General features: G+C 48.7%; 1 protein-coding gene across 1 annotated transcript; it reads right to left on the reverse strand.

Moving 5' to 3' along the window:
- Positions 1-2,451: 2,451 nt before the first annotated feature.
- On the reverse strand, positions 2,452-10,127 carry MCIDAS (multiciliate differentiation and DNA synthesis associated cell cycle protein). The gene is made up of 7 exons (XM_077114918.1): positions 9,765-10,127; positions 9,588-9,669; positions 9,318-9,409; positions 6,016-6,088; positions 5,270-5,463; positions 4,495-4,605; positions 2,452-4,232 (listed from the first exon to the last, which is right to left on the reverse strand). The coding sequence occupies exons 1-7, from the start codon at positions 10,125-10,127 to the stop codon at positions 3,792-3,794; spliced, it is 1,356 nt and encodes a 451-aa protein (XP_076971033.1). The 3' UTR covers positions 2,452-3,791.
- Positions 10,128-12,086: the final 1,959 nt, after the last annotated feature.

The raw sequence follows: 12,086 nt of genomic DNA on the forward strand, positions 1-12,086 counted from the left end.
GTAGGGGGACTTCTCCTATAGTCACATCTCCATTGTCCCATCCCTGTCCTAATGGAGGATCCTTTCCTATTCTGGACATTGTCCCTCAGTAAGCAGGTAGTTGACCAATGACGCCTCTTGGACTAACCTCAACTGTTGAGTCTCCATCCGCAGATGCTTGTCCCATGGGGGAAGTCAAAGGGTCTCTTCAGCCCATTGCGCCATCGTTGTGTCTCCTGCCCTCTTCCACCAAAGCAGGTCCTGGCTCACTTCTCCACCTCCCCATAAATCAGATCTAGGATTTTATGTCATTAGCATATGTTCTGTTAAGACCCTCTCAGAAAATCAGGAGCCTCATTATTTTATTGGGTCTTTCTTAAAAAGAGAAAATTTCACTAATGCCAGGAAGCAAAATGTCTTTGTGGTCAGATCATGTTGACCATCTCAAAGTTATATCTAATTTTCTAATGGTATCTCAAAACAGTATAAGAAAAACCAAATTCAGAATGATCCTTGTATTCCTTTTTTCCAGATACAATGCCCTTCAGGAAATTCCCCAAATATACCTAGTTCATCTACTCTTTATTCCTCCTCTTCCAGGGAGTGAAAACAAACAAAACAAATCTCCCATATAATTACCATAATTAATTATAGTAGTTATTATACTTTTGATATTTTGTCTTTATCATCTACAATAGTTATCTCCCTATTTGATTGTTGTAAGTGAGTTGCTTTCTTGCAGATATATCTATTATATTTAGGCACTTGAATTTTCACGGTTTAGGCTACATGCTATCTTCATTTATGAAATTATTTTGGATTTGGATTTGATTTCCAAAACCCATTTTTGAAAGCTTTTCCTTGCCTTTCTGATTTTTATCTGGGAATCATAAAATGATGCAAGTCAACAGATGGGTTCGAAAACAGAGGGACATCCATCAGAAACCACCTGTCTTATCCACTAAGTTCTCTGATATCTTGAGAAAAGAAAGAAGCTCATTTTCTTACAGCAGGGCAGAAAGCAGAACCCCCGACCCCACAATGTGGGTCTCAGTTCTTCAGCATTAATATTAGATAGGAGAACTAAATGGCCTCTAAAACCCTGTCAGTTCTCAAATTTCACTACAGAATCTGGAGAGAGTCAAGGGAAGCCAAGAGATGAAAGTCAGTCCTGGAGAAACAAAGTGAGGATTCCCCCAGGAAGAGAGGCTGAAAGCAACGGAGCCCAGGAGCAAGGGACCAACAGAGGCCAGCCAAGTGACTTCCCAGCTGATAGCCTTTCCAGACTCTTCAGCTTATCTTGGATTAAGGTATCTTTCCTTGGATGCCTTAGTTTGGACATTTTGATGGCCTTAGAACTATAAACTTGTAACTTATTAAATTCTTTTATAAACGCTGTTCCAATTCTGGTATATCACATTCTGGCAGCTTGTAAACTAACATATTTGCCTCCTCTCTTTCTCTCATATCCCACAACCATCCATCAGTGAGCGTCCCAGGGGCTTCACTTTCAAAATATATCCAGAATCTGACAACTTTCTCGCCACCTCCATCGCTGCCACCTTAACACAAATCATAATTATTCCTCACCTAGATTATTCTGGTATCCCCCAATTGGGTTCCCCTGATTCTCCCCTTACTTCCCATACCCACCCCACTCCAATTCTCTAAAAGAAACTCAAGCACTCCATTTAGAATTTAAATCTGATCATGTGTCTGCTACTATGGCTGAAGTCTTCAAAAAGGCCTTGAGTGACCCTGTTACCTCTTCTGCCTCGTCATTTCCCCTCTTGTTCACTTTGTTCTTACCACACTATCCCCCTCAGGGTCTTTGCACCTCTTGTTCTATCTTTTTGGGATACTTTTCGCCTAGATGCCCAAAAAGCTCAATCCTTCACCTTTCTCAGCTCTCTGCTCACATATCACCTTCTCTGACCAGAGAGTCCTTTCTAAAATAGCATCCCCTGGTCCCGATTTTCTCTATCTTCCTTAATCTTCATTTTTCTTTATACATTTATACATTTATTTGTATAGTGCTTACTGCTTCCCAGGAGAAAGTAAGCTCCTCATATGAAAGCTGGGTGTTCGTGTCTTCAGCTTTCATTGCTATTTCTTTGGTATCTGTATCATTGGCATTCTCAGTAACATTCAATAACTGTCTGCTAAATTAATAGATGACTCAAGTCATTTTAAAGCTATAACTGCTAACAGAGTAGGTGGTTTGTGCCATTAGCTCACAAGAGAATCTCCCCACCATTGAAACTTATGCATTATGAAAATACTAACTGAGGAATGAAGAGGAAAATGATCCCTTTTGACAACCAAGCCAAATTTTTTCAAGACAGGCTAAGTGTTTTTTATTTCCTGAACTGTGGTAACTCTATATTTGAGCCGATGAAACAAAAATTTCTGGACCATCCACTGTATTTTTTAAAAATTCATTTGTTAACTGAAATATGAGGAAATGTGGTCTATTTTATTAATTTTTTTTTCTTTCTAAATGGCTATTTAAATACAGATAACAGTACACATGGCAAACTGGAGAAGCAGGTTTCACCACCCTACCCAGCTCACCTGTTACCTGATATCTCCGCTCAGATGGCAGAAGCAGCAATGGCATAATAGGGTTGGAAACATGCCCAGGTTGAGCCCCCAAATGTAAGAAGTAGCCCTCCTATTTCTTACATGTAAGAACTATGGAGGTTGAACACAAATCACCACTTGACATATGCCATTCACATAATTTCAAAATAGGTGAGAAACAGGAATCTCAGACAAAAGGGAATAGAAGAGTCAAATTTAAGGTGCTATATATCATGTAAGTTTTTCTTAGAAGATCAAGCCAGGAAATAAAACACATGAATGTGCACCCCAGTTTATCCATGGAATTTGAATCAATAAAATTTTACTTTTAACATGTCCACTCAGTTTCTGGCAAAAAGTGTGAGCACTCCTTCATGTGGTATATGCCATTTTCTTAAAAACAAAATTTGTTTTTTGGACGATTATTCTGCTTGCACAAATAAATCTGTATATATAACTGATATAAACATTTAACATAAATCCTACAAAATTATTGTAATGACCATAACAAACAAATGTGTTTGGCACCTATTTTGTTGGCAGCCCACAGCCCCTGAGAACTTGCATTCTTCCCTAGTTCACTGCCCCAAGGCAATACCTCTCCAGATTTTTCATCTTGGCAGTTGGAATAACAATTTTCAATAATAACAAATTTGGGTGTCCTTCTAGTCCTGGGAGAAGTTGTGTAACATATTGAAACATTCACCCAGAGTGCTGGCTCCTGGGTCCAAAATTTCTAACTGACTTTGAGAGCGACTGGAAGTTTCTGACAGTGCTTCTTATTGTGGCAAATTAACTTCAACCTCCTTTTCCTTATAAAACTGGGGCATTATATGATTATAAAAGTAACCAAAATTTTAAGGGTTTTTAAGTCTCTTCCAGCTCTAAATGTACACAATTCAAAGCTCTAAAAATAAATACTTTAAAAATTGACTGTCCCCGGTGCCTGTCCATGCCAAAAAAAAAAAAAAAATTGACTGTGGATCTCTCTCTCTTTCTCCTCCAACAGAGGATGTACAATATAATATTTTGAACCACAACTTCAAATACAGTGTAGTGGTATCAAGATATTTTTGTTTCTTAAAAAAATCAGTTCCAGGGTAGCATTTGCCCTGCAGGGGGAGTTGCTCTTAAAAGCCAGTTCGGGAAACAATTCCAGCCACGCTCGCTTGGCGGTCAGGGACTTCAGTTGGGATTCCGGGCAGTGCTTCGGAAGATTGCATACCAGCTCAGCTGGGAACCCAGCGGAATTTGTAACCGCCGTTGGCTGTCCGAATAGTAAAGGCGTTGCCCTGCGGAAAGGCGAGGGTGCGGATGGTGCTGTGACTGCGAATGGGGGTACTGAAGGAGCCGCCCTCTTCCAACTCACTGTGGCTCAGGTTCAGCGCACTCCGGCTGCAGTCGGTGCGCAGCCCTCGGAAAGAGCCGTGCAGGTTCCCCGGCCTGTCGTCCGTGCTCGCGAGCTCTGGCTGCAGTCTGGGCCTTTTGGAATCGCGGATCTGCAGGGCTTCGTCACAGCGCTCGGAAATCTCGCGCAGGATGGCATCCACTTCGGTGCAATTCTGTCCCGCAGCGCTAAACAGCTCCTCCAGGCTCCTTTTGGCCGTCGCTTTGAGCAGGAAGGGCTCAGCCTCTGCCCCGCAGTCCCGGGACTGCGTGATCATCAGCTTCTGCGAAAGATGGAGAGGAGGCGCAGTGGGACGCAAGAGGAAGACGACCCCGGCTGGAAGCGCAAAGTGAGACCTGAGCGCACAAAGCACGTCCCAAACTCTGCGCGACTCAGAGACTCGCTGCAGGTGGTCCAGCGAACTCCCGGCGGTCTTCCTCCTTCTCTCTCACCCCCCTCCAGGCTCCCACACTGAGACTAGGGTGAGGTTCAGAGGAATTGTTCCGACCTCCCGCAGGTTTCCCGCACGCCGGCGTCCCACTTACATCCAGCACCGAGGCAAGGTGCCTGGTCCGGTTCGCAAGTTCCTTCAGCTGCACGTTCCGCTCTTTGAGCGTGGCGATCTCCTCCTGCTTCTGAGTTAGCGTCACATGCAACTGCAAGGAGAGGGGACCCATTTTCACTTCTCGGCCACCATACTTGGTGGTCTCGTCTGAATATTGTGCATGAATTAAACCCAGATCCTAATGTCTCATCAGGAACTGGGAACTCAAAGGGCATTTGCATGGTGAGAACAATAATGAATTTTCTTTATTTGACGTTATTTTATCAAAGCATTCCGACAAAATGTATCTCAATTAATCCTCAGTATAGAGTGGTGGGTAAAGTATTGACCTGGGCACGGGGCAGATCTAGATTCTAATATGGCTTTGCCTCTTTGAATATGAAGTTCAATCTTCTTATATACCTCGGTTTCCTTATCTGTAAAATAGGGCTGGTAAGATTACCTACCTCAGTGGGCAACTGTGAGTATAAGGAGAGAAAGAAAATTGATAAGTACATAGAAGGCTCTCGATAAATATTGGCGGCCCTATTAAAAATCCGGTGAGATAGTATTATTCCCATTTAATGAAGTGGAAACTGAGGTGGTGCCACTGGAGTAATACCAGCTCTGTATACCTCCACTCCACCGACTGTTTTGACAGCCACAGAGGCATCCGCGCCTTTAGGCATTCAGGGGGACCCCCACTTCCACCCTGAGCTCCATCCATACCCCTGCCCCCCGCCCCAGGTTTCCTGGCTGCCACCCCACATCCTTACTTGGTTATTCTCGACGAGCGCGTCCCCCAAAGCCCTCTGGTTCTGGTCGGCCACCTCCTTCCAGTATTGCTCTGGTGGAGTCACGTCTGGAAGGTGCAGCGGCGGTGACAGGCAGGGTCCGAACGGTGATACCTCGCAGGGCGAGAAGGGGAAGTCTCCTCCGGCCAGGGGTGGCGACATCAAAGAGGACGAGTCTAGGGGAAAGTGCAGGAGCTGGGTTTGCAGTCTCGGACCGGTGCCAGCCAGAGAGGCAAAATGCCACACCGGGTGCAGGGTTCATGTGAAAGCTTTTTCTTTACTAAACAGAGCACCCTTCACACTGCAATCTCCTCGACTTCCAGATCCTTCCTGATATTCTGTACATAAACAGCAAATGCTCAGTATATGCCCGTTGAGTTGACCTGAACTGAATTGGATTTCCACGGTGGCCAGGGCAAACCTACCAGGGTCTGGAAGACTCACACTTGGCCTTCGCTCCTCTCCACACTCCCGTCATTCAACCTCTCCCCCACTGCATCACAGCGTGGGGCTCCCTCTCCTAGAACTCACACCCCCAAACCAAGAAAGCGTTAGAGATCCATAGATTAATCTTCTCCACCAGGAAGGGTGGGTCATACTATGAAAGAGTCTGACCCTTTGAGGAGTCGTTGACTGCTGTCTAATTTATTACCTTCACGACCACGAAATCTGGTTTTGAGGTGGAGGGAACCACAGCTGTTGTTTAACTTTCAGGACACTGCACTTGCCTGCAATGAGTTCATCCACTGTGGCTCTGAAATCCTGCAGATCGAAGTCCGTATCCGTTTGCAGAGAATGGTTCTGAAAGAAATCAGAGATGTTAACCGGTTAAATAAATGTCAAGTCTGTCCGGCCCCGGACACTTTTTAGACTGACACGTGTCCTCGCGGACTCGGTGGCGTACTTGGAAATCAGAGCCCCATCCGGGACGCGGGACCCAGCAGGCTTGCACGGCCATGGTGGGGACCCGAACGCACGGAACCGGGCCGGGGTCAGCGACGCTCCAGTCCGCGGTTCCCGTAGGGCGCTGAGGATTGTGCGTGACTCTGCGTCCGGCCGCTGTCCTTCCGCTCATCGCGCAGTGGCCGGGTGCCCGCGCTGGACCTCAGACAGCCCGCACGGGCCCCCGCGCCGCTTCATTGGCTGTCACGAGCCAACCAGCTGCCCGGGTGCAGCGGGGCGCTTTCCCCGTGGCCCGCCGAACCTTAACCCGGCCGAGCTCGCGAAGGGGCCACCGCTCTAAGCGCAGAAAACACCCAATGCCAAGCCCCAGTCTTTTCTCCCAACACCCGATCGTGCGCAATGTCCTCCAAAGCAGCAATATAAGACCGCGTTTCTCGCTGAGGCGCAGTGCTTGGTCAAACACACGCACGCACACACACACACACACACACACACACACACACACACACACACACACCCTCTCCGAACATAAAGAAAGGGAGGGATAAGCTATGCTTCGAGATATCAGGGATGCTTTGGAAGATGCCTCTGTTCTGTTTATCACAGAGTAGGCGTGGCCCCTATTGCTCCTCACAATTTCTCAAAAAGGTGGGGCTGACTTTTCCCATACAGCTTGATGTGCTTTCAACATCTTGAACGACACTTTCCGGAGTTCCTGCAAAGTGCCTGGGAACGTGAGTGGGAAGGAAATAATAAGAGGCTGGTGGCCCAGGAAGCTTTTTAATTCCCCTAAATCGTGGGCATTTAACGTTGACAGGGCCTTTTCACATAGAATCTGTTCATCTTCATGCCAATCGTGGGAAGCAGGCAGGGCTGGGAAATGACTCCTCTTCATCTGATAGAGAATCTGAAGCTTAGAAAAGCTGAGTTGCTCAATATCACCCAACTAGGAAATGGTAGAATCACAGCTCCCGCCCAGGAAAGTTGGTGCCTATTTGCATCCTCCTCCTCCCTCTATAACTCACGCTTCTAGTGTTTATCTCCCCCTTAGGAAAGCCAGGCTTCCAAAGAAAACATGCTAGAAAGAGGAAAGGAGTCTCCCAAAGGATGTGGTGTGAGGGAATGCCTCTACAGAGTCCACGGATATTCCATTGTTAGTGATTCATTACTTTGTGTTAATTACACTTGTCTTCTTTATCACCCCTGAATCTTCCCCTTCTTTACTACTCAAATACTTCCGAGAAAAGGAACTTATTCCAACCCTATCTTCAACTCTGGACAAGTTCAGCAGGCTCCATTGGGGATGAGAAATTCAGGCAGGCCCCTGGACGAGTAGGAAACAAAAGCTACTTAGGTGAGAGGGGCTTAGAAAGGAAGGACTGAGGGCATCTAGGCAAATCCTGAAACATAAATTCTGCCATGGCTGAAGGGGTCAGAAATAAGGGGTCATTCTCCAAGGTCTGCACCTCAGAAGAGATTTAATAAAAAGACCTTACCACGAGGAAGCAGGAAAGGCTTCCTCCTATGCTAGCCCCCATTTTGGCACATTCTGGACCGCAAATGTTTCTGGAGCACTCCCTCTCTCCTTACACCTTCCCCAGCAGGCAGGGGGCTGGGAAATGTGAAGAGGTTGTACCCTAGTTAGTGGTGTCCCAAGAGGATCTTCCCTTAGGGGCTTCTCTGTCTGCAATAGCTGTGACTTCCACAGCTTTTTGACCAAAAGCTTCCTGGACTTTTTGGTCCATCTGCTGTGAGCACTGTCTTTGAAACTGTGAATCCTACCTTCCTAATTAGGTAAAAGCCAGTCATTTCTCCTCATTAAAAAAACAAACAAAACAAAACAAAAGACTAACACAGAAAGCATGACGTCAAATTTAAAGTGTATATACTTAAGATTCTGAAAGAGTCTGCTCTGCTTTTTGCTGCTTGCAAAGTAAACATGATGGGATGATGGTGTGAGCTAGACCTCTGGGCCAGGTGAAAGATATTCAGGCATTGTCTTTCCTTATTTGAGCATCCAGATAAAAAAAAGAGTAATAAAATGACCTCTGCGGAGCAATGCCCACCCCTGCCTCATGCCTTAACAATCTCTGCTTCCTACCCTGATGCCACTGGACTCTATCCCTAGTTTCAAAGAGGCCCTCCACCCTGGGGAGATCTAGCAAGCTTTGCTCCGTCACCACTTCAGCTTCAGGAGGTAGTCACATCTGGAGAGTTCTGTGCTGGGCCTATCCTCATTGACCCCATGGCTCCAGGATCAGCTTCCAGGAAATTGGAGCTGGCACTTGCCCTGTGGACTGCTTCTAGGTAAGCTCTCCCATCCTCTGGGCACTTCAAATCCCAGACTTCTGGCCTCCAAGACACCAGTTGTGGGAAGCTCCTTCCTCTGCTTGTCAACCCTAGCAAGTGGTGGAAGTGGGATGAAAGTAAGAAGATAGGTTTGGGGAAAAAGGAAAAAAATCAAATGACTCTTTGCTTCACTAGATTAAGTGACCAGAGTCTTTGGAGGAAGGAAGAAGAGAGTTTTTTAGAGTGCTCAGCTGCCGAATGACACTTGTGCACAGGAAGTTTTCTGTCAGATTTCTCCAGAGTCCTTTGAACACCTTTCTTATTCCTCCAAGTGAAAACTCTCTTCCTCCTTCCCAGTCTTGAGAAGTTATCCACCGACTTCCACTTCCTTGGATGCCCAAAGAATGAAAATAGTTGTGAGCAGCCAGAAACGGAGTGTTAGGGGAACAGACAGGACATGCATCGGGTGCTTAGCACACAACTTTGCTCCTACCCTCCCACCTGATCCAAGAGTATAACCTCCTCATTTCCGTGTCGCAGCTCCACAGTAGAGGCTGGAGGAGGCGCAGGACCCGAGCAGTAGAAGAGCCTTCCAGGTGAGGCCCTCTGTCCCTTGTTGGTCAGAAGAGCTCGGGGAAAGTGGGCCGAGTTACATACTAGAAGGGAGGAGGAATTTAGGGTCCCCAAGCTCAGGTAGCCTCACGACGCCACCCCCCAGCAACCAGATGTGAGTGAGTGTACTCACTGCCCGGACCATTGAGGAAACAAACCCACCGCTCCAGAGCCGAGTTTGTTCTACCGGAGGCCGTCAGGTTCCCAGAGGGAAAAGGGGAGGTACCTGCGAGGCGGCGGGGTCACCAGTAGGCGGCGCGTCGGACCCGAGTAGCGAGGAGCAGTCGGCCAGGTCCTGAAGGTCTATGGTGGTAAGGGCTGCACGGGGAAACCAGGAGACACGCGTCGTGCGAACACTGAGCCTCCCGGCCTAACCGCTGGGACCCACCGCACGACGTCGGAGCCCGGGGGAGAGGAGCTCGTCCGAGCCGCGCGCGCGCCGCACCCACCCGGCGCGAGGAACCTGAAGGGGCTCGCCGCGAAACGTGGAGCTCACCTGGTAGTGCAGCGGGCTCCGGGTCCGGGGAATCTGTGTACACGGACACCCGGCGGCCGCCGCTGCAGCCAGAAAAGAACTTCTGTGGAGGAGCGAACTAGCCAGGCACAGAAACGGTGAGCGCGGGTCAACCCTCCAGGTGCGCAGACCCCGCCCGGCCCCGGCCCCCGGCCCCACCTTCCTCTCCAGCTTCCCTGGCTTGCGGAGGGGCCGGCCTGGCAGCTCCAGCATCCTGTTCGGGCAGATGCTGTCGAAGGCCCGGCGACCCGCCGTGCTGCTCCCGCAAGCCTGCATCTTGCCTCGGGGTAGACTTCGACCCGGGAGCCCCGCGCCTACTATTCGGAGACGGCGGGTCGTGCTGGGACGGCGACCCACAGCCTCTGCTCCGCCGGGCCCCTGCAGGCTCAGAAGCCGGCCTGAGATTCGTTTGGGTGCGTGGCTGGGGAGGAGCCGAGGGACGGCGGAGGATGTGCCTGGAGGAGGGGGAGGATCACCGCGCGGGAGGGGCGGCTCGCGCCTGAGCGCCAGAGGTGGCGCCATTAGCCCCGGACAATCTGCGTGCGGACGGAGGCGTCAAACCCAACCTGGCAACGTAGCTCCCCCGGGAACCGCGAGCACAGTGCCCGGGCTCCGGCCCGCGAGCGCCCTTTCGGCGAACGTTGGCGCCGCCGCCTCCCGGCCGCGCCAAGTACCAGCGAGGGAAGGAGAGGCGGCTGAGTCTCACCGGTCTCTAGCTCTGGGTACCGCCTTCTCTCCTCAGCGGAGATGGAAAAGTTGAAAATTCTTACTTCACCTTCTTCCTACTCTAGCCCCAAGGCACTAAATAAACGCGGAATGGCCCTCGCCAAAGTCGGACTGCAGCATTTGCTCTACCCTGGAGAATTTGCAGAACAGTTCCCAGATCACAGAAACCCGTTCCCCCGAGACTGGGGAGCACTCCGACTCTTGCCTCACTGACTTCCACCTTTTGCCTCTTGGCCTGATGCCTAGAGCACACAGCCCTGCAGCCTCATCCCGGCACTGTGTCCCAGGCAGCAGCGCTTGAGCACAGCCTTTAAAGGGGGATTAATTAAGAAAAAGTGACACAGATAAACTCTCCTCCGGCTTCTGAAAACACCCCAGATCACCTAAAAACCCCTTCTCTATCCCCCGGTGGCCTCAACTACCCAGCCCAGATATTCCTCCTGTCTGCACAGCCAGCCTCATTTGCTCTTGCAGCGATCTTGGCTGCCAGAGACCTCTCCCAGCAAGGAGGATTTCCAGATCCTTGGGGAAGGGGATCTGTCTCAGGACCACTGTCCCATCCATCCATATCCAGTTTGAACATTCGTCTGAAATTATCGTTTGGTAATTACCTTCCTATTGGGTACCTTGTTTGTGCCCGATTTATACTTAGTAGTGTAGTGAAAGATACTCTTTTGAAATGTCATGATACTCTTTTATTTGCATCCGTTATCTAGATTAAGAAGCAAAATACCCCTCATAGTAAAGGAGGATAACCTAGTGATAGAGCTGGATAGACCCTTTGACCCATTTTAAAGATGTAGGAAGTGAGTTGAGATCTTCAAGCTAGAGTTTGCCTGCTATCTTGGATGGTGAAGAGCTCTGGCTTTAGGGGAACACTGCTGAGGATTGGAACTTGGCTCCACACATGACTAAATCTCTGAGACCTAGTTCTTCAGGCAAAACAATTTAACAATGGCCTCATAGAGTTGCTGTGAGATGAACATTTATGGGAAGTGATGGGTATTTGGTATGCATAAATTAAAGCTGCCTTTTCAGCTGCACCTCCAGCCTCTCACACCCTGTTCCTGGCTCTGTCTTCTGCTTCCTCTGGCTCACGAATAGCCTGGCCACTAACCAGTCCACCCTTTGCCCATCTTTACACACTTCCCAATCTGTGAAATGAGTAGGGGAGCTCTTGGCTGAGTTTGGGGGAGATCTCTACACATGGAGACCATCACAGATTTTTCAGAACAGCATCACTTTTCAGATATTTACCAATGAGTCCCAAAGTGGGGTAGAAAAATATGGGCATTGTACATATACATAAATATACATACAATGGTTTATTTGTGGCAACAGGAACTGGAATAGTGGATGATCAACATGATTATATAAGCTGTAGTCTGGCTGATCCTGCAATCAAATCACTCATATCAGTCTTCACTGGTGATGCCAGTGAAACTCCTTCCAAATTCACTCTTGCAGAAGGACCAGCTCTCTCTCTCTCACAGCCAGGCTGAGGTTCCAGATATTAGTAGACTTGGGACAAGCCAATGATCATCCTTCAATTCAGTAGAGAAGAACTTCCCTCCAAAGGACTTGGGAATCCCCACATCCCTCTTCCTTAGCGAAAACTAATTCTCCTGAAGGGCTTAGCATACCAATGTAACAGGAGAGGAGGGGTTCAAGAAGGCCAGAGTAAGGCACCCCTGTCTATGGAGAGCACTTGAAGGATGCATGTGGAGAGAAATGCCAGAAGTTTCTCTAAATTTG

This window comes from Tamandua tetradactyla, chromosome 9, assembly GCF_023851605.1.
Source record: "Tamandua tetradactyla isolate mTamTet1 chromosome 9, mTamTet1.pri, whole genome shotgun sequence".
In the NCBI taxonomy this organism is placed as follows: domain Eukaryota; kingdom Metazoa; phylum Chordata; class Mammalia; order Pilosa; family Myrmecophagidae; genus Tamandua; species Tamandua tetradactyla.

Bases quoted from the DNA above. Each gene is read 5' to 3' on its own strand.
- MCIDAS (XM_077114918.1), bottom strand. From the start codon at position 10,127: ATGGCGCCACCTCTGGCGCTCAGGCGCGAGCCGCCCCTCCCGCGCGGT. The intron at 5,464-6,015 runs GCAAGTGCAGTG...ACTTTCCCCTAG, and splicing joins AGTGGATGAACTCATTGCAG to ACTCGTCCTCTTTGATGTCG. The intron at 4,233-4,494 runs GTAAGTGGGACG...CATCTTTCGCAG, and splicing joins ACCTTGCCTCGGTGCTGGAT to AAGCTGATGATCACGCAGTC.